Source organism: Carcharhinus amblyrhynchos, chromosome 14 (assembly GCF_965287045.1).
Source record: "Carcharhinus amblyrhynchos chromosome 14, sCarAmb.v2.hapA, whole genome shotgun sequence".
Classification (NCBI taxonomy): domain Eukaryota; kingdom Metazoa; phylum Chordata; class Chondrichthyes; order Carcharhiniformes; family Carcharhinidae; genus Carcharhinus; species Carcharhinus amblyrhynchos.
The window spans coordinates 66207313-66229327 of NC_137337.1; the positions used below are offsets into that span (position 1 = coordinate 66207313).

At 44.3% G+C, this 22015-nt stretch overlaps 1 protein-coding gene across 1 annotated transcript in view; it reads left to right on the plus strand.

Moving 5' to 3' along the window:
- Nucleotides 1-22015, plus strand: part of exd2 (exonuclease 3'-5' domain containing 2) — a 40719-nt gene that overhangs the window by 159 nt on the left and 18545 nt on the right. The window contains exons 2-3 of the mRNA XM_080203031.1: nucleotides 3831-4332; nucleotides 8506-8762. Of these exons, the coding sequence (XP_080059157.1) occupies nucleotides 3988-4332; nucleotides 8506-8762 (602 nt within the window). The 5' untranslated portion in view covers nucleotides 3831-3987. The remainder of the gene's footprint in view (nucleotides 1-3830; nucleotides 4333-8505; nucleotides 8763-22015) is intronic.

Sequence of the window (22015 nt, forward strand, 5' to 3'; positions counted from 1 at the left end):
AGATAAAAAAAATCTACATAGTGAGAGACAGAGATATTGAGAGAGAAAGGGGACACAGGAGGAGGAGGGGAGGAGGGGAGGGTGGGGACACAGGAGGAGGGGGGGGGACACAGGAGGAGGGGAGGAGAGGGGGGGGACACAGGAGGAGGAGGAGGAGGGGAGGGGGGGGACACAGGAGGAGGGGAGGGGAGGGGGGGGGACACAGGAGGAGGGGAGGGGAGGGGGGGGGACACAGGAGGAGGGGAGGGGAGGGGGGGGGACACAGGAGGAGGGGGTCCGAGGAGGAGGAAGAGAAGAGACAAGGGGAGACACAGAAAGAGGAGAAAGGTGGGCATGGAGAAGGAGGAAGAGCGAGGCAAGGAGGAGAGAGAGAAAATGAGAAAGAATGGGAGACGGAGGGACATCACGGCTGGTTAGCTTAAATCAGGTTAGACCCCGATGCTAATAAAGGCAAGTTGCCGTTCCCATTCCTGTGCAGGCAAATGAAAAATCAGTTTGATGGCCCCTATTATTTTGGGACAGCGTGGTGGTTAGCACTACTGCCACACAGTGCCAAGGACCTGGGTTTAATTCCTGCCTTGGGTGACTGTAAGAAGTTTGCACCTTCTCCCCAGGTCTGTGTTGATTTTTACTGGGTTCTCCAGTTTCCTCCCACAAACCAAAGATGTGCAGGTTAGATGGATTAGCTATGCTAAGTGCATGGGCTTGTGGGGATGGAGCAGAGGGGAGGGCCACAGGGTAGGATGCTCTTTCAGAAAGTTGGTACAGACTGGATGGCCCAAAAGACCTCCCTTTGCACTGTAGAGATTCTGTGTTTCTAAAGGGGAGAGAGAGAGGAAGAAACAAATGGTGAGGGGTATCAGAGTGAGTGTGTGACAGGGTGAGAGGATGGGAGGGAGAGGATATGGCATCCAGGAGCTCCAGCAAAACTGGAGTCAGTGGGATTCAGGAGGAAAACTTCTGGTTGGAGTCAAAGCTGGCACAAAGGAAGATGGTTGTGGTGGTTGGAGGTCAATCATCTCAGCTCCAGAACATCATTGCAGGAGTCCTTCATGGTAGTGTCCTTGGCCCAACCTTCTTCATCAATGACCTTCCTTCCATCATAAAATCAGAACTAGAGATGTTTGCTGATGATTGCAAAATGTTCAGCATTGTTTGTTACTCAGATACTGAAGCAGTTCATGTCTAAATGCAGCAAGACCTGGACAAAACCCAGGCTTGTGCTGACAAATGGCAAGTAGTGCCACGCACATAGCAGGCAATGACAATCTCCAACAAGAGAGAATCCAACCATCTGGCCTTAACATTAAATAGCATTTCCATCACTGAATCTCCCACTGTCAACATGTGGGGTTACCATTAACCGGAAACTGAACTGGACCACCTCAGTATAAATACTAAGCAGACCAGAGGCTAGGAACACTGCAGTGAGTAACTCAGCTCCTGACTTCTCAAAGCCTGTCCACCATCCAAAAGGCACAAGTCAGGAGAGTGATGGAATACTCTGTTTGCCTGGATGGGTGCTGCTCCAACAACACTCAAGAAGCTTAACACCATCCAGGACAAAGCAGCTTGCTTGACTGCTACCTCTTCCACAAACATTCACTGCCTCCGTCATTGATGTACAGTGACAGCAGTGTTTATAATCTACAAGATGCGCTGCAGCAATTCACCAAGGTTCTTCAGGCAGCACCTTTCAAATTTACAATCTCTACCATCTAGAAGGATAAGGACAACAAATACATGGGAACACCACCAACTGGAAGTTCCCCTCTAAATGACTCACTTACCCTGATTTGAAAACATGCCCCCGTCCCTGCACTGTCGCTGGGTCAAAATCCAAGAAATCCCTCCCTCACAGCACTCTGGGAGACTGACATCTCAGGCTCCAGCAGTTCAAGGAAGCAGCTCACCACTACCTTGTCAAGGGCAACTAGGGATGGGCATTAATCTTCATGTCGTCATTGGCTTCAGGTATAGTGCCGGAAGACTGGAGGATAGCAAATGTTCCCTTGTTCAAGAAAGGGAGTAGAGATCATCCTGGGAATTATAGACCGGTGAGCCTTACTTCTGTTGTGGGCAAAGTTTTGGAAAGAATTATAAGGGATAGGATTTATAATCATCTAGAGGGAAATACATTGATTAGGGATAGTCAACACGGTTTTGTGAAAGGTAGGTCGTGCCTCACAAATATTATCAAGTTTTTTGAAAAGGTAACCAAAGAGGTGGACGAGGGTAAGGCAGTTGACATGGTGTATGTGGATTTTAGCAAAGTGTTTGATAAGGTTCCCCATGGTAGGCTATTTGCAGAAAATGCAGATGCATGGGATTGAGGGTGATTTAGCAGTTTGGATCAGGAATTGGCTAGCTGATAGAAGACAGAGGGTGGTGGTTGATGGGAAATATTCAACCTGGAGTTCAGTTACAAGTGGTGTACCTCTGTTTTGGGGCCACTGCTGTTTGTCATTTCTATAAATGACCTAGATGAGGGTGTAGAAGGATGGATTAGTAAATTTGCTGACAACACCAAAGTTGGAGGAGTTGTAGACAGTGAGGATGGATGTTACAGTTTGCAGAGGAACATAGATAAGCTGCAGAGCTGGGCCAAGAGGTGGCAGATGGAGTTTAATATGGAAAAGTGTGAGGTGATTCACTTTGGTAAGAGTAACAGGAGTACAGAATAAAGGGCTAATGGAAGGACTCTTAGTAGTGTTGACAAGCAGAGAGATCTTGGGGTACATGTGCATAGCTCCCTAGAAGTAAGCACCCAGGTTGATAAGGTTGTTAAGAAGGTGTATGGTGTGTTAGCTTTTATTGGTAGAGGGATTGAATTTCAGAGCCGTGAGGTCATGTTACAACTGTACAAAACTCTGGTGTGGCCGCACTTGGAGTATTGCGTACAGTTCTGGTCGCCGCATTATAAGAAAGATGTGGGGGCATTGGAAAGGGTGCAGAGGAGGTTTACCAGGATGTTGCCTGGTACGGTGGGAAGGTCTTATGAGGAAAGGCTGAGGGACTTGAGGTTATTTTCATTAGAGAGAAGAAGGTTACGAGGTGACCTAATTGAGGCATACAAGATGATAAAAAGATTGGATAGGGTGGACAGTGAGAGCCTTTTACCTTGGATGGTGATGGCTAACATGAGGGGACAAAGCTTTAAATTAAGGGGTGGTAATTATAGGACGGATGTCAGAGGTAGGTTCTTTACTCAGAGGGTAGTAAGGTCATGGAATGCCCTGCCTGCAGCAGTTGTGGACACGCCAACTTTAAGGTCGTTCAAATGGTCAGTGGATAGGCATATGGATAACGTTGGAATAGTTTAGGTTAGAGGGTCATTAGATTGGTTCCACTGGTTGGCGCAACATCGAGGGCCGAAGACCCTGTACTGCGCTGTAATGTTCTATGTTCTATTAAATGCTGGCCTAACCAATGGTGTCCAAATCCACTCAATGAATTAAAAAAAAAACTTTTCCATTATGGATTGTTGGAACATGAGAGATTCGCATCCATGTTTGTATGACACTGTCAGTAGCCAAGCCACTGAAGCAGATAGTTTTTGGCTTTGAAACTCTTGGGCTGCTGTACCTAAAGAATGTCTAAAAGACTTGTCACAGACTTGAAGGATGGATAATGATGGGAGAATAAACCAACTATTTTCATACAAGCATTTGCACTCTATTACATAATTACTCTGATTATAACTACCCCTGCCTGTCCCCCCCCCCCTCCTCCCTCGCCCGCTCATATGTCCGATTATATCATTTGGCAGTTCTTTTCAACATGTTTAAAACCTTCCTCAAAAAACAAACTGAAATGATTTTTTTTGACAGGTTGATAATCGTGTTGTTGGAAGGCCACTTTGGGTGGCTGGGGTTGAAATGTCTGGAGCTACAACCGAGCTGCATGCGACACCGCCCCGTGTTTTCCCACTCCTTCTTGACGAGTAATGTGCGGTCCAAATCAGGACATCAGTCACACTGAAAAAGCATGTCCCGGCCACAGGCCCTAGCAGTGACTGCAGCCACAGTGCTGGGTACGGCTGTAGGCTGTCTGTACTTGTGGAAGGCCTTTAAAAGTCCCAAATGGAAGACGTCTCTCAGCAGACAGAATGGAGAAGCTCTGAACAAAGGAGAGAACACCTCACAGAGTGATGGAGAGCAATCTCGCCAACCGGACAGCACAGATGATTTTGTCAATCCCAGTCCACTAGTGGGGAAACTGCTGAATGCGGAGGCCTTGATAGTGGAGTCAGAGACTGAGTGGGAGCAAGCCTGGCCGCTGCTAAAAACAGAATTGGAACATTATCCACTCATAGGAATTGACTGTGAGTGGGTGAGTATCGTTTATAATATCTGTCAAAATCTTTTGCTCTGTTTTTTCTGTGTGGGAAGAGAAACAAACCTTAGTAGCACGGAAAGTTTAAAGTTTATTTATTAGTGTCACAAGAAGGTTTACATTAACACTGCAATGAAGTTACTGTGAAAATCCTCTTGTCGCCACACTCCAGCACCTGTTCAGGTACGCTGAGGGAGAATTCAGCATGGCCAAAGAACCTAACCAGCATGTCTTTTGGACTGTGGGAGGAAACCGGAGCATCTGGAGGAAACCCATGCAGATACGGGGAGAATGTGCAGATTCCACACAGATAGTGACCCAAGCCAGGAATTGAACACGGGCCCTTGGTGCTGTGAGGCAGCAGTGCCAGCCACTGTGTTACCAAGGTAGCAGAATTGAGAGATTATATATCCAGCTCCCTCAAACAGTACCTCAGTAATCCCTCTCCTCACAGCACCCTGTGTTACTGACTGTACCTCTACTGCTGTTAATCCAACTCCCTCACACTGTCACTCAGTAACCCCTCTCCCCCAGCACCCTATGATACTGACTGTAGCTCTTCTGATGTTAATCCAACTCCCTCACAGTGTTACTCAGTAAACCCTCTCCCCCCAGCACCCTCTGTTACTGACTGTATTGCTACTGATGATAATCCACCACCCTCACACTATCAGTCAGTAACCCCTTTCCCCAGTATCCTGTGTTACTGTATCTCTACTGATAATCCAGCTCCCTCACACTGTCACGCAGTAACCCCTCTCCCCCAGCACCCTGTGTTACTGACTGTATCTCTACTGATGTTAATCCAGCTCCCTCACACTGTCACTCAGTAACCCCTCTCCCCAGCACCCTGTGTTACTGACTGTACCTCTACTGATGTTAATCCAGCTCTCTCAGTATTGAGTGAAATATATAGATTTATGTAACCTCTTTAATGGCTTCAGGATGTCACCAAATGGTTTACAACAATTGAAGTGTTTGCTTGGAAGTCCCAGATGTAAGGCAGGAAACAAAGTAGTTAATTACACAAAAGCTTCCACAAATAACAATGGATAATCACCTAATTAACTATGTTTTCTTTTATGATTGAAGCATAAATATTGGCCAGGGCAGGAGGGAGAATTCCCTGGCTGCCTTTGAAATAGTGCCAGAGAATCTTTCATGTTCATCTGAGAACAGCAGGGCTCTGGTTTCATGTCTTAATAGGACAATTCCAGATCAATGATGGCTTTTTGTGCTGAAGACTCTCGAGTGAGCCCCAGCCTCCTCACCCAGAGGTGAAAGTGCTGCCCACTGATCAAGCGGAATAGCTGTTCATGGTCCGTTCTCCTGAACACCGATGGCAATATTGTGGAAAAGTTCACTAGAAATGGATTGTAAAGCAGCTGAATTTAAACTATGGGTAGCTGAGTTTTTTCAGAGCACTCTGCCTTTAGAAAAGAGAACTTCCTCAGCTCCTCGGATATAGTGCTCCTGATTCTTAGACTGTGATGCCCATGATTGATGATGTATGCATGTGCACTGGTTTTCCGTGCTGCTTGACTAACATCAAAACTGGATGAGCAGAGGTAGCCTCCAAGTAACTACTGGAAAGGGCAAAAACATTTGTTTTGGTCCCCTCCTCCGTAAACTCATAGCTACTGATTCCACCTCTCTCCTTGGTCAATATCTGAGGCTGATCATAACTGTGGCATCCTATTTGACCCTGAGCTGAGTATTTATAAGAATTTCTCAGACGTGTGGCATGGTGCAGGGACCTGGGTTCAATTCCGACCTTGAGTGGCTGTCTTGTGTGGAGTTTGCATGTTCTCCCCATGTCTGCATGGGTTTCCTCCCAGAGTCCGAAAGATGTTTGGGTTAGATGGATTGGCCATGGTAAATGCATGGATTTATGGGGATAAGATGGTGATGTGGGCCTGGGTAAGATGCTCGTTTGTAGAGTTGAGGCAGACTTGATGGGCCAAATAGCCTTGTTTTGCAGTGTAGGAGTACTACTCAGAAATAGATCACTCGGCCCAACTATTTTATGCGCCCCAAGAACTTCCTCCTACCTTACTTCATTTCATCTCTATTCCATTGTCCTTTAAGTGTTTATCTAGTTTCCCCCTCAGAGGCATCCATGCTGTTTACCTCAACTATGTCATGTGCTAAATCCCATGCTTTCTCCACAATGTTCCTTGTTGTGGATTCTGATCATGAAAGACCCCTGGATGAAGTGAAATGGTCCTTAGCCAGCAAGGGGAAGCCTCAACTGTGTCACCCCAGCCTAAGGCCATTCATCTGTCAGTCTGACACAACCAAACTACCCATTAGCTGGCATCTACTAAATGCAGGATGTTGTGGGGTGGGTAATCGGGGCAGTACCTCAGGCACTGCCTGTGGGATCAGAGCACTGCACAGATATTCATAGTGATTGGAGTGAGCAGCTAGAAAACTTGGGGGCAGGACACTTGAGCAAAAGAAAAGTTGTATTCATCCCTTATTTTCAGAATCCCCGATTCATGCCTTTATTCCCTCTTGACTCAAATATTCCAATGCTGCCTTCATCAGCCTCCCATCTATCACCCTCTTTTCAGTTGATTCAAAGTACTACTGTCCATATCCTAGCTTATATCAAGTCTGGTTCATCCACTGACCCAATGCTTGCTGACCTCCATTAGCTTCCAGTCTGCTAAGAACTTAGTCTTAAAAAAAAACTCCTTGTGGCCCAACCCATGCTTTTCTCTGAAATCTTTGGAGGGGTGGCTCAGTGGTTAGTACTGCTGCTTCACAGCGCCAGGGACACGAGTTTGATTCCCGGCTTGGGTTACTGTCTGTGCAGAGCCTGCATGTTCTCCCTGTGTCTGTGTGGGTTTCCTCCAGGTGCTCTGGTTTCCTTCCATAATCCCAAAAACGTGCTGGTTTGGTGCATTGGCCATGCTAAATTCTCCCTCTGTGTACCTAACAGGTTTAAGTCCAACCGATTTATTTGATCGTAAACTCACAAGCTTTCGAGGTTTCCCTCTTCGTCAGGTGAAAGACGAAGAGGGAAACCTCAAAAGCTTGTGAGTTTACTATCAAATAAATCGGTTGGACTTAAACCTGGTGTTGTCAGACTTCTTACTGTTTACCCCAGTCCAATGCCAGCATCTCCACATCATACCGAACAGGTGCCAGAGGGTAGTGATTAGGGGATTTTCACAGTAACTTCATTGCCATGTTAATGTAAGCCTACTTGTGACACCAATAAATAAACGTTAAACTCCTGTTCAGCAACTCTCTGCAATCCCTGTGTTCCCCAACTCTTCTTGCACATCATCGATTTACTATGCATCATTATTGATAGAGTCTGCCTTGCCCTTAAGTTCTGGAATTCCCTCTTTAATCCTCTTCAACTTTCTCTCTTTCTCTGATTAGGTAAGAACTTGATTTGAAACAATGTGCAGTGATATGGGGGAAAAGGCAGGGGCATGGTACTAAGTCAGAATGCTCATTGGAGAGCTGGTGCAAACATGATGGGCCAAATGGCCTCCTCTGTTATAACAGTTGTGATCAGCGCATTCCTTAAAGCCCAACTATTTGATAAGGCTTTTATCTTGTGAGTAGGTGCCAAATTTTGTTTGATAATGCTCTTGTAAAGTGCCATTGAAAGCAATGTATAAATGCAAGTTACTATGATAGAATCATACAATGCAGAAGGAGGCCATTCGGCCCATCAAGTCTGCACCGACCATAATCCCACTCAGGCCCTATCCCCATAACCCCATGCATTTACTGTAGCTATTCCCCCTGACACTGAGGGGCAATTTAGTATGGCCAGTGCACCTAACCCGTACATCTTTGGACTGTGGGAGGAAACGGGAGCACCCGGAGGAAACCCATGCAGACACGGGGAGAAAGTTCAGGCTCTATGCAGACAGTGACCCAAGCTAGGAATTGAACCTGGGTCCCTGATGCTGTGAAGCAGCAGTGCTAACCTCTGTGCCACCGTGCTGCCCATTAAAGCATCTCATACTCCAGAAAGATTTGAAGGGCATAGAGTGCAGAAAAGGCCCTTTGGCCCATCCTGCAAGCTGGATTTAGTTGGTTAGTTTTTAAACTGTATTTTCTTCTCTGGAAGTTTGAAACTTTTGGTTTAATGCCAGCAGCGGTGACATTTTCTTTTCCTCCTGTCTTGAAATTATTTTCCAGATTTCTATCAAGGGGAAGCCAAACCCTGTGTCTCTCCTTCAGATTGCCTCTTACAGTGGTCTGTGCCTCCTCGTCCGCGTGACACACATGACCAAGGCTGGTCGGTTGTTGCCGAAGACTTTAATCGACCTGATGGGGAATGGTAGTGTTCTGAAAGTTGGTGTTGATGCCTTTGAGGATGGCTGCAAGCTGCTCCGAGACCACTGCATTACAGTCAGGGGCTGCTTGGATGTGAGATACTTGGTCATGCGCCTGAGGTTTGTGATGGTTTGAATTATAAGGCTAGATTGCAAAGATTATATTCGGTAGTGAGTGGAAGATGAAGGAATTCTGTAATTAAGGTGTTGATGGGGTACATAGAGACATAATGTCTAATATCTTTGGTGGGAGAGTCCAGAACAAGGTGGGGGGGGTGGGGGTGCGGGATGACCTTAAAATGAGGACATGCAGGAAACACTTTGTCACAAAATGTAATAGAAAATCTGGAACTGTCACCAAAAAGCTTCTGGAGCTCAACTGAAATTTTCAAAGCTAAAATTGCTTTGTTTTTGTTCATCAAGATGGAGTTGAGAGACAGATCAGCCATTGTCTCGTTCAACGGCCGATTAGACTCCAGGCACTGAATAGTCTCCTTCTCTGCCAATTGTTTTCTGTAGAATTGTAGGGTTTTTTTTCTCCTCCCTCTTTCTAAGGCCATGTTGGTCCGTTTTCATCCTAGTGTAGGATTTCTTAATTCTATCTTTGCTGTTTTAGGGTAACCCAGAGATTACTGAAGCTTCAACCTTAGTAGTGATTAGCTTTATTGACAAAATGCACATTTTACAAAGGACATGCTTACAAGCTTAGTAATGCAATGCTGAAGTAAATGGGAGGTTAGCTCTCTGTTGCTGCTGTTTGGTTTCTGTTTATGGTATGTCTCTTCCTTTCACTTGAAATTTATTTTTTAATTTTGTTTCGCTGCTGGCAAAGTCCTCTCTCAGCAACTTTCCCTTCCAGCCAATGCTGCAGCTGCTTCCTAATTGTGACAATTTTTAATGTACTTGCTTACAGTGATTGCCTTTCATAAGAAATGGGAGTGAGAATAGGCTGTTCAGCCCCTCAAACATGCTCTGGCATTCAGTAAGGTAACTGGGAGGGCTGGCGGGTGGGATGGGGTCAGGAGTGGGCTTGGGAGATCCTGCACGAGGCTAGTGAGGACCCGCGAGCAAGAGGAGGGTAGTGAGGTCCTGTGAGCAGGAGGACAGTAGTCAGGCACCAGGAGCAGGAGGAAGAGGGTAGTGAGGCCCCGCAAGTAGGAGGAGGAGGGTAGTGAGGCTCTGCGAGTGGGAGGAGGGTAGTGAGGCCCCTCGAGCGGGAGGAGGGTAGTGAGGCCCGGCGAGGGGGAGTTGGGTAGTGAGGCATCATGGATGGGAGGAGGATAGTGAGGCCCCATGGGTGGGAGGGGGGTAGTGAGGCCCCACATGTGGTAGTGAGGGCCGTGAGGTCCCGTTTGCGTGCCTCACTACCCTCCTCCCGCTGGCGGGGCCTCACTACTCTCCTCCCGCTGGCGGGGCCTCACTACCCTCCTCCCGCTGGCGGGGCCTCACTACCCTCCTCCCGCTGGCGGGGCCTCACTACCCTCCTCCCGCTGGCGGGGCCTCACTACCCTCCTCCCGCTGGCGGGGCCTCACTACCCTCCTCCCGCTGGCGGGGCCTCACTACCCTCCTCCCGCTGGCGGGGCCTCACTACCCTCCTCCCGCTGGCGGGGCCTCACTACCCTCCTCCCGCTGGCGGGGCCTCACTACCCTCCTCCCGGTTGAGGGTTGTGAGATTCAGTAGGTGGGAGTGGATTTGGAGCGCCAGCGACTGGATGGTTGGGATGGCGGTGATGAGCAAAGTGGCAGGGTTTGTTTGAAGACTATACTGAGCATGTGCAGTTACAGTGCAGTTCCTGGTCTATGAACAGGAACAGTGTTTAAAACAAAAAGTGCTATTATAATGCACTTTAAACAGGGGATACCTGTATGAGGGTGATATTAGTCATGTGGATATACAGCACAGACACAGGCCATTTGTACCAACACGTCCATGGCAACCAAGTTTCCTAAACTGAACTAGTGCCTATCTCACTTAACCTTTCCCGACCATGTACCTGTCCCAATGTCTTTTAAATGTTGTAATTGTACCCACCTTTACCACCTCCTCTGGCAGCTGAATCCTTACATGCACGCTCTGTGTGAAAAGCTGCCCTTGGGCCACTTTTAAATCTTTCCCCTTTCATCTTAAACCTATGCCCTCTAGTTTTGGACTCTCCTACCCTGGGGAAAAGACGATCACCTTATCTATGTCCCTCATGATTTTATAAACCTCATAAGGTCACCCCTTGTCCTCCTACGCTGCAGGGAAAAAAGTCTCAGCATCTTATGTTTTTGCTTCAGTTTTTGTTCCCCGTGGACTATTTTGAAGCTTCTGAGGGCAAATGTTTCTGCTGCCCCCACCCCTCCCCATGTGTTTTGAGCCCCATGTGGTGGCAAATTCCAAATAGCCATTCTTTGATTAAAGAGGATGTCCTGAATTGCTTCTTAGCTTCGTTAGTGACTGTATATATTTCTGGCCTCTAGTTTTGGTCTACCCTATGAGGGACAACATCTGCTACCCAAGCAATCCTTTCAGAATTTTGAAGACCTCCGCAGCCTTATCTTTTCAAATGATGTCTGTCTCCTTGGGCAAGTCATGCCCAATGCTTAGAGGGTGAGTCATTGGCCTAGTAGTCCACTTGACTCTTATTCCTCTCATTTGCACATTAACTTTCTCTTTCTACCCCAACTTTATCTGTGCCACATTTTGTACCTCAGCAGTTGGTAACTCTCAGATTGGTTGTAGCATTTCACTTGTTTTGGTCCCGCAGACTGTTGGAGCTCAGCTGTTTAGTGCCCCTTCACACTGCATGCTTTATTGAAATCCTGCATATCAAAATAATGATATAAAATATTTATGGTCTGTATGTACAGTTCATTATGCTCCTTGGACAGTGGAATTAATTATTTAAGGTGGGATTTATTATGAACATAAATTTGTATTATTAATCCAACAGCAACATTCCCCCAGCCAATGGGAAATCTCACAACATCTCGAGCAGGGTTTTTATTGTCGAGATGAAATCAAAATTATGTTGTGAAAAGGAAATGATTTGATTCATATGTCATTGTAAGATATACAGAGAAGCTTGTTTTACAGACTGTGACTTCTAGATCTTCACCCAATATCCAACCCAATGGCTGGTTACTTCCATGCTAAAACTCAGTTGTGGCATTTTCATCTTTGAATCAGGTCATTAGTCCACTCTAGAACCTGGAGCACATAACCCAGACTGACGTTCAGGTGCAATCCTGAAGGAATGCTGTCTTTAAGACAGGTGCTATCCGCCCCCCCTCAAATGGATCTAAAAGAATCTAGAGCTCTAGTTGGAACAACATGGGAGTTAATTCCAGTGTCCTCCCCCAACATTATCCCCCAAGCAACATCATTACTATCATTTAAAATCAAAGCAAAGTACTATGGATCCTGGAAAGCTGAAATAAAAACAGAAAATGTTAGAAAAATGCCACGGCTCTGGCAGCATCTGTAGAACCTTTCACAATCTCTGCATATCCTAAAATGTTTTACTGCAAACAGTGTTTTTCAAGTGTAGTCATTGGTGTAAGGCAAGAAATGTGGAAAGCAGTTTCCACACAGCAAGCTCCCACAAACAGAAATATGATATGACAAGATTATCAGTGAGAGAAACAGAGTTAACCTTTTGAGTCGTTTGATTTATTATTGTCACGTGTATTAGTTTACTGTGAAAAGTATTGTTTCTTAAGTGCTATATAGACAAGTCATACCGTTCATAGATAAGGAAAGGAGAGAGTGCAGAATGTAGTGTTACTGTCATAGCAGGGGTGTAGACAAAGATCAACTTAATGCAAGGAAGGTCCATCCAAAACTCTGATGGCAGCAGGGAAGAAGCTGTTCTTGAGTCGGTTGGTATGTGACCTCAAACTTTTGTATCTTTTTCCCGAAGGAAGAAGGTGGAAGAGAGAATGTCCCGGGTGCGTGGGGTCCTTAATTATGCTAGTTGCTTTTCCAAGGCAGCAGGAAGTGTAAACAATATCATTGGATGGGAGACTATCAAAGATAGATGTAAAAGACCTGATGGGACAACTTGAAAAGCAGTGTCCTGGTTGATATTTAGCCCTCAATAAACATGGTCAAAAACCAATTATCTTGTCATATCACATTTCTGTTTGTGGAAACTGCTTTCCATGTTTCTTGCCTTACACAATGACTACACTTGAAAAACACACTGTTTGCTGTAAAGCATTTTGGGAGATGCAGAGATTGTGAAAAGTTCTGTAGGAATGCAAGTGTTTTTTTACTTACATAGGATATCTGTTTGAGGAAGTTGCTTGACAAATCACATTTTCTTTGCCCTTCAGTATCTAAATTATGCATAAATAATTTAGTGAATGGCTAATTATTGATTTTAGGCGGTTTTAAGGTTATTGAACAAAGTAGGGCACAGGGTTACTGCTGGGAAAGGAGTAAAAAACAAAATAAAGATCAAAAAGCATCTTCCACAAGCTCAGGACTGCCAAAATGCTTTACAGCTAAAGTGCTTTGAAGTGTAGTGTCTGTTGTAATGTAGGCAATCCAACAGCGAATTTGCATTCTGGAAGGTCTGACAAACAACACTCAACTAAATGACTTAGTAATCCATCTCAGTGCTGCTGATTTAGCAGTGAACAATGGCCAGGGCATTGAGGAGAATCCCCCTGCTCCTCTTTAAAATTGTGCCATGGGATTTATTTTATGTACACCTGAGGGGGCAGATGATGTCCTGGTTTAACACCTCATCTGAATGATGGCACCTCCCTCAGCACAACACTAAATGTCAGCTTGGATTATATGCTCAAATCTATGGATTGGGACTGAACACACAATCTTCTGACTCACTTGAGAATGTCAGTACTGAGCTGACATCCAATGAGAAGATTATTGTCCATCATGACCTCACTATTTGGGTATTGTTATGAAGCAGAGGTCGATGCCCCATCTGAGAACTAACACCTAACCTCGCCCTATAATCTGTAAAACGTGAGTGAGTTACGATCATTGGTGAGGCCGCAGCTAGAGTACTGTGTGCAGTTTTGGGCGCCGCACCTGCGCAAAGATATTTTGGCCTTGGAGGGAGTGCAGAGGAGGTTTACTAGGCTGATACCGGAGTTGAGGGGGTTGAGCTATGAGGAGAGGCTGAATAAACTGGGCTTGTACTCATTAGAGTTTAGAAGAATGAGGGGAGATCTCATTGAGACGTATAAGATGATGAATGGGATGGATAGGATAGAGGTGGAAAGACTCTTCCCGCTCAAAAAAAGACAGTAGGACTAGGGGGCACAGCCTCAAGATAAAAGGGGGGCGGTTTAGAACGGAGTTGAGGAGGAACTTCTTCACTCAAAGGGTGGTGAATCTCTGGAATTCTCTGCCCGTTGAAGTGGTGGAGGCTGCCTCGCTAAATATTTTTAAGACGCGGGTTGATGGGTTTTTGATAGGAGAGGGGATTAAAGGTTATGGGGAGAGGGCAGGAAAGTGGAACTGAGCCAAGACAGATCAGCCATGATCTTATTGAATGGCGGGGCAGGCTCGAAGGGCTGGATGGCCTACTCCTGCTCCTATTTCTTATGTTCTTACGTTCTTATGATCTGCCCTTCAGCAACTTTTAATGGTTAAATCAAAATAACTCCCTGACACATTCTCTAAAATCAACAAGTAACAACTTATTTATCTAACTAACAGTGAACAAATTAACAAACTATTAACAAACCAAATAAAACACGATTCTAATGGAATGCTGTTCCAACAAATACAATTCCCACTTATAAACAAAAAAATAGAATTTTAGTCACTCTCTAAATTACAACCAGGTTTTGTCTCTTCTGGAATATTCTGGGCTTTCTCTGTTGATTTTTCTGTGAGGAACTTATGCTTTCTTTGGTACCTTCGCTATTGAGAAGAGGCTTTGAGCTAATAGCTGTAAGCCGTGGCAGATGGCAGTTGCTCTTTGTTTTTGTCTCTTTCTGTACGTGTGATGACATCAATATTCTCTACAATATGATTGGTCCTAGTTTGCCAACACCATAAAATTTAAATTTAATAGATCCTTGGTATCTAAGTATCTGATTTAAATTTGATTGGCTGAAATTTAAAAAACGAAAGCCTGTTGCCTTGGTAACCCTGCTGCTTAGCCTTCTGATACAAACGTTTCATTTTGGGCACTGTATCTGTAATTTGCATTTTAATAAAACATCTTTTAACAGACAATTTTACAAACGCCAACTTCAGAACAGTATTAATACCAGCCATTCCTTCAGTACTTTTTCCCCCTTCATGTGCTATGTGACCTTGCAGTCCTGGGGATGATTGATCCAGCCACAAAGTCCAAACATGCATAGTTTCAGCAGAGCAATGATAGACTCCGAAGGTGATGAAAAGACTGAGGAACAACGTGTATCAGACAATATACCTTAGCAAAGATGCAGGAAGCTCACAGACATTGTGCAGAGACAGTGGGTCCGTTGGCCTTTGCTTTACTGGCTTCAAGTTTAATTCCCTCTGATGTTTGTGTGATCTGATCATTGCATACTCCCTCCAATTGCCTTGCTTGATGGGTCTTTGTTTGATGATGCTACATGATTTAGAAATGTCCTTTTGTTCCAAGATCAAAGTTCCTTCTGCAGTTTGCTGAGGTCAGCTATATAGTCGTCAGGTCAATTACCTCTTACAGGCTCTGGTGCCACATATTGACACGAACCAAAATATGGGAAAATACATACAGGCTTACAAGAGCTTCACCTCAAGCCTGGTGCAAAGGTAACATGGATGCTAGCTGAAGTTCCCTCAGTCATAAGCCTCCTCATATCCCCAGCAATATGTGCTGCTAATCCTCCACACCTTCCTGACAACAGGGTGATAACACACCTCACATCTTTGATAATGCAAAAGGCAAATGTCCCATGTCACTAACATGATGCCAGCTTTTCAATACACAGGTTAATCCCACATCATAACGCACAATGCTAACACTGCTTATCCCCAATAACCCACAGCGCTAACTCTGCTTATCCCCAATATCATACAATGCTAATGCTGTGCATCCCCATTAACACATGTTGCTCTCACTGCTCATCCCCAAATACACAGTGTTAATATTGCTCATCCCCAATAACACATACTGCTAACACTGCTCATCTCCACTAACACACAGTGCTAACACAGCTCATCCCCAATAACACACAGCGCTAACACTGCTTATCTCCAATAACACACAGCACGAACACTGCTCATCCCCAGTATCACAGTGCTGACACTGTTCATCCCCAATAACACACACTGCTAACACCGCTCATCCCCAATAACACACAGCGCTAATACTGCCCATCCCCAATAACACACAGCGCTAACACTGCTCATCCCCAATAACAGACAGCACTAACACTGCTCATCCCCAGTAACGCACAGCACTAACACAGCTCAATCCCAATAACACACAGTGCTAACACTGCTCATCCCCAGTAACACACAGTGCTAACTCTGCTCTTTCCCCATAACACACAGTGTTAACATTGAGGTAATTGCTGAGCAGGGCTTGGTATGAGTTAGGATATGGGCAGTAGAGCTTTGGATGAACTTAAGTTTATATAGGGTGGAAGATAAGAAACATACCATGAGTCCATCAGAATTATCCAGTTGAATGTAATAATGCATGGCTGGGGCTTCATCAGCAGTTGAACTGAGGCAGTAGAGTTGGGGCTGTTATAGAAGTTGAAGGAGATGATCTTTATGTCAGCTACAGCACCTAGGTTGAGCTTGAGACAGTTGCTAGGAAAAGGGTAAGGAAATGAAGTTTGTAATGACAGAACAAAAACAATAACTTCAAGCCACTTAATGATCAGTTGGATGTTAAAAGTTGGAATGAAGTGGCTCTTTCTCTCTCCGTCTCTCTCTCGAGGGCTATTGCAACTCTAGATCAGTTCAAGAAGATGTTCAGTAAGGTAGTATCAAGAATGTTAATTGTCTGAACATCTAACAAGGCATCATATGCAAAAGGAAGGTATTATCCTAAACATTTGGAGAAAAGGGGATCATGCTTTGAAACTGCCAGTCGTTTTGTCATTTGCTCCTTTATAAGTGTTTCTTTGTGTACCCCCACTTCATTTGGCATTCACATGATCCATAATGACCTCCAGCAATCAGTGTTGCTGTAGGCCCTTTAATCCATCCATCTACCTCTTTTCAGCAGCTACAGTTTAAAACAAACTGCAGTGTTTGGTTTACGCAACCTTTTTTGTTGATTCATGGAACATGGGTGTCATTGGCTGGGTCAGCATTTATTGTCCGTGCCCAGTTGCCTTGAACTGAGTAGTGTGCTTGGCTATTTCAGAGGGCAGTTAAGAATAAGCCTACATGTGCCTCCCGAGCCTTGCTAAGGCTCGGGAGGCACATGTAGGCCAAAGATGGCAGATTTCCTTCCCTAAAGGAAATTAGTGAACCAAATGGATTTTTCCAACAATGGTTTCTTGGTCATCAGTAGATTCTTAATTCCAGATATTTTTTATTGAATTCACTTTCCATTTGCCATAGCGAGATTCAAACCCAGGGTCCCAAGAACGTTAACTGAGTTTCTGGATTAATACTCTAGTGATAGTACCACAAGGCCACTGCCTCCCCAGTAGCGCGGAGCATTTGATCGAGGTTTAGTTTGAGTTTGATTGAATTTGAATTTCTGTGCTACCTAGTTGCTCAGTTCCCTGAGTTTGCTTTAAAGCTTTTGCTAGATTTGGACATCCTTATCTTTCATTTGGCTCCAAAGCAGATCGTAAAGGACAGGGCCTTTGAAGAGAAGATAATTCACATGGACCCATCATAATTAAATGCTGTCCTCACAGACCTTACATTGTGAAAGTGTTTGAGTCTGCAGTAGCACTCTGGCGCTGCTGAAAATGCAAGGCATGTTTCGCCAATAATTTTTAATGCATGAATCAGAATTTCTATAAACGTAGCTGAAAACAATCAATTTGTAAATCTTATGGGGCATAGTTCAATTTCATTACCATTTACCAACTTGTGTAAACAGGAATGAATATTTTATACAAATGTTATTGGGCTCTTGAAGCATGCTATGTTCAGTTTGGTTATGAATAGGATGTATTTAGTACCTTCCCCCCTTAATGGGCGAATAAGGAATAGACCAGGAGCTTACTTCACTTCAGTTTTCTCCCTTTATTTGGACATCCTTATCTTTCATTTGGCTCCAAAGCAGATCGTAAAGGATTATTATTCCCACTACTGTACTTCCTCCAAGGCCTCAATACGTCCTTTGCCCCATTGGTTACCCTTTTATATGTCACAGCACAACTCTGTACTACAAAAACAGTTGGAGGCACTCCTCCCATTTTCTCTGAACTGCCCTCTGGCAAAATATTTCTTTGGGGTGATTTTCAGCCCACTTTTGCAGCCGGAGAAAACAGCAATGTTGGTGGAAAATCTGGAGAGGACTGGAAAATATGGGTTTCCGTGTTGTACTGTGGATGCCAAAAATCTAATTTCCGCCATAATAATGCTGAGCACTCATAGCTTCAGTTCCAGCTATAGCAGAACTAGGTCCATTGATTTGAAAAAAATGGAAACAGGACAAAAACTGTATAAGAGGGAACCTTATTTCCTTTAAAACATTGTTCACAAATCTATCCAGTTCATACTCACTGTAATATTTTGAAACAGTAATCAACATGAATGTTGACTGTTTCTCTCCATAGATGCTGCCTGATTATCTGAGTTTTCAGCATTTTTTCTTCTTGTGTCAAATTTTCAATATCTGCAGTATTTTTGCTTTTGTTTTAATATTTTGAGAACATTGTAAGATAGAAGCAGGAAGGTTGTTTCCACTGGCAGGTGAAACTAGAACTAGGGGGCATGGCCTCAAAATAAGGGGGAGCAGATTTAGGACTGAGTTGCGGGGGAACATCTTCACCCAAAGGGTTGTTGAATCTGTGGAATTCCCTGCCCAATGAAGCAGTTGAGGCTACCTCATTGAATGTTTTTAAGGCAAAGATAGATAAATTTTTGAATAATAAAGAAATTATGGGTTATGGTGAGCGAGTGGGTAAGTGGCACTGAGTCCACAAAAAAGTCAGCCATGATCTTATTGAATGGCAGAGCAGGCTCGAGGGACCAGATGGCCTGTTCCTGTTCCTAATTCTTATGTTCTATTGCCTTGGGTAGAAAAATGAACTATGAGAGAAAAGGGTAACATAATTTAAAAAGAGAAGAAAGCTGAAGTGCAGGTCAGAAGTCTCAACGTAATGCTAATCTTATATCGAGGCATTAGCTAAACATAACTATAGATACCAGTTTTTATTTTTCATTTGATTTATTATTGTCACATGTATTACCATACAGTGAAAAGTATTGTTTCTTGCGCACAGTACAGACAAAAATATCCAGTCATAGAGAAAGAAAGGAGACAGTGCAGAATGTAGTGTTACAGTCATAGCTAGGGTATAGAGTAAGATCAATTTAACGTAAGGTAACTCCATTCAAAAGTCTACAGCAGCAGGGAAGAAGCTGTTTTTGAGTTGCTTGGTACGTGACCTCGGACTTTTGTATCTTTTTCCCGAAGGAAGAAGGTGGAAGAAAGAATGTCCGGGGTGCTTGGCGTTCTTAATTATACTGGCTGCTTTTCCGAGGCAGCGGGAAGTGTAGACAGAGTCAATGGATGCGAGACTGGTTTGTGTGACGGATTGGGCTACATTCACAACTGTTTGTAGTTCCTTGCAGTCTTGCACAGAGCAGGAGCCGTACCAAGCTGTGATACAACTAGAAAGAATGCTTTTTATGGTGCATCTGTAAAAGTTAGTGAAAATCGTAGCTGACGTGCCAAATTTCCTTATCTTCTGAAAAAGTAGAGGCGTTGGTGAGCTTTTTTAACTATAGTGTTGACATGGGGGACCCGGGCAAGTTGTTGGTGATCTGGACACCTAAACACTTGAAACTCTTGACCCTTTCTGCTATGTCCCCCTTGATGTAGACGGGGGCATGTTCTTCTTTACGCTTCCTGAAGTCAATGACAATCTCCTTCATTTTGTTGACAATGAGGGAGAGATTATTGTTGCTGCACCAGCTCACTAGATTCTCACCCATTCCTGTAGCCTGTCTCATCATTGAGATCCGAACCACTACAGCGGTGTCGTCAGCAAATTTGAAAATCGATTTGGAGGGGAATTTAGCCCCACAGTCATAGGTATATGAGTATAGTAGGGGGCTGAAAACACGTCCTTGTGGGGCATCGGTATTGAGGCTGTGATGATGTTATTGTCTATCCTTACTAATTGTGTTCTGTAATTTAGGAAGTTCAGCATCCAGTCGCAGAGGGAGGTGCTGAGGTCCAGGCCACAGAGTTTGGAGATGAGCTTCATGGGAATAATAGTGTTGAAGGCTGAGCTGTAGTCAGTAAATATGAGTTGGGTGTTCTAGTTATCCAGGTGTCCCAGGGTTGAGTGTAGGGCCGGGGAAATGGCGTCAGCTGTGGACCTGTTGTGGCAATAGGCAAACTGTAGTGGATCCAGGTAGTCCAGGAGGCTGAAATTGATTTGTGCCATAGCTAACCTTTCGAAGCACTTCATAATGATGGATGTCAGAGCCACTGGCCGATAGTCATAAAGGTACGCTGCTTGGGTTTTCTTATGTACCAGGATGATGGTCGTCTTCTTGAAACAGATAGGGACCTCAGATTATTGTGAAGAGAGGTTGAAGATGTCTGTGAATACTTCTGTCAGCTGATCCATGCGGGATCTGAGTGCATGTCTGGGTACCCCTTCGGGCCAGTTGCTTTCTGTGGATTGATCTACAAGAAAGCTGCTGTGACATTTGCAACAGTGACCAGATACAGGTTTTTCCAGGGTGGAGGGCGTGCTTTCGCTGACCTCTTGCTTAAAACGGGCGTAGAATGCTTTGAGCTCATCACAGAGGCATGCATTGGAGGCAGTGATTTTACATGCCTTCATCTTGTAGCATGTTATGCCTTGCCATCGTCGACAGGGGTCAGTGTGGCTAGTCTGGGACTCTAGCTTGGTCCAGTACTGCCTTTTGGCATTTTTGATGAACCTCCTCGGATCATATCTGGCTTTCTTGTATAAGTCAGTGTCATCTGACTTGAACTCCTCAGACCTGAACTTCAGCAAGCAGTGGGTATCCCTATTCAACCATGGTTTCTGGTTGGGGGACACACGGATTTACTTCTTTGTCACACAGTCTTCTTACACATTTACTAATGAAGTCCGTTACTGTAGTGGCATATTCGTTCAGGCTGGTTATTGGCATGGTTGTGATTTTCAGAAAAGCATATACCTGATTTTTAACCTCTTTCTCTTGCTTCTGCCAGGAATTTTGCACCCTCTTTGAGTTTTTGCTTTTTGTGAAGGTGTATGGGGTCTTTGTCTTCAGCTCCAAATCCCATTGGTCATGTGCATAGGCCTGACCAACATAAAAAATCTAAACCACGTGTGGCTCTTTCATAGCTGGTGCATGTGCAGGAAGCCTGAAGTTCATCAGGTTTTGGAGATGCTGACCACGAGCTGAAAACAAAGCTGTTAGGGACCAGATCAGAAACTCCACATGTATTATGATGTCAGCCTAGTCCCCAACTTATGATTTTGGCCGTAGAGTCAACATGTGATGTTTCAGTCCAGGTATAATGCAGTTGACCCACGAGGAAGTTTTTATCAAAATAAACTTTATTTAAGAACACGGTTTGAATATAACAAAAAGAATTAGTATAACTTTTATCTATTAAAATACTTAAACATGACAAGCTATAATTCTTAACAGCTAGCTATCTCTATTGTTCCAGTTTAAAACAAGTTCCCATGGACATCCACCTTCTTCAGAATTAGTTAGCACAAAAAACAACTAGACTTCCAGCCTTTTAACACTTCTGTATAGAGATTCAGACAGCAGTTTCTAGAGAACGATACATCTTCAAACAGCAAAACCCTCAGAGAAGTAAACCTAGTCTCTGGCAGTTCCCAATCTACAGACTTGGGGTACTGTTTTCTCTCTTTCTGAACTCCAAGCAGCATTGAACCTTGAATTCTTTGTGTCAGCCAAGCTTCAGCCAGTCATATGACCTTACCTGTCCATGAACCTAATCAAACCCTCCTCTGCAAAATCCCAGGGGAACACAAACAGAACAGCATTAGTCCAGATTGAAACAAACATTGTAGCAATTAAGATCAATTATGCTGCTGCAATATTAAAAGATACCAATTATAGACAGAATTGCACTGATAAAATGATAGGGACTGCTAGAAACATCCTGCACAGAAACATCACTAAAATACATTTATTAAAGCACAATATTGTCACACAGTTTTAGTTTGATTACATGAATTATTAATCATTTTGAATTTTTTTTCACGGTTCACTTGGGCAGCC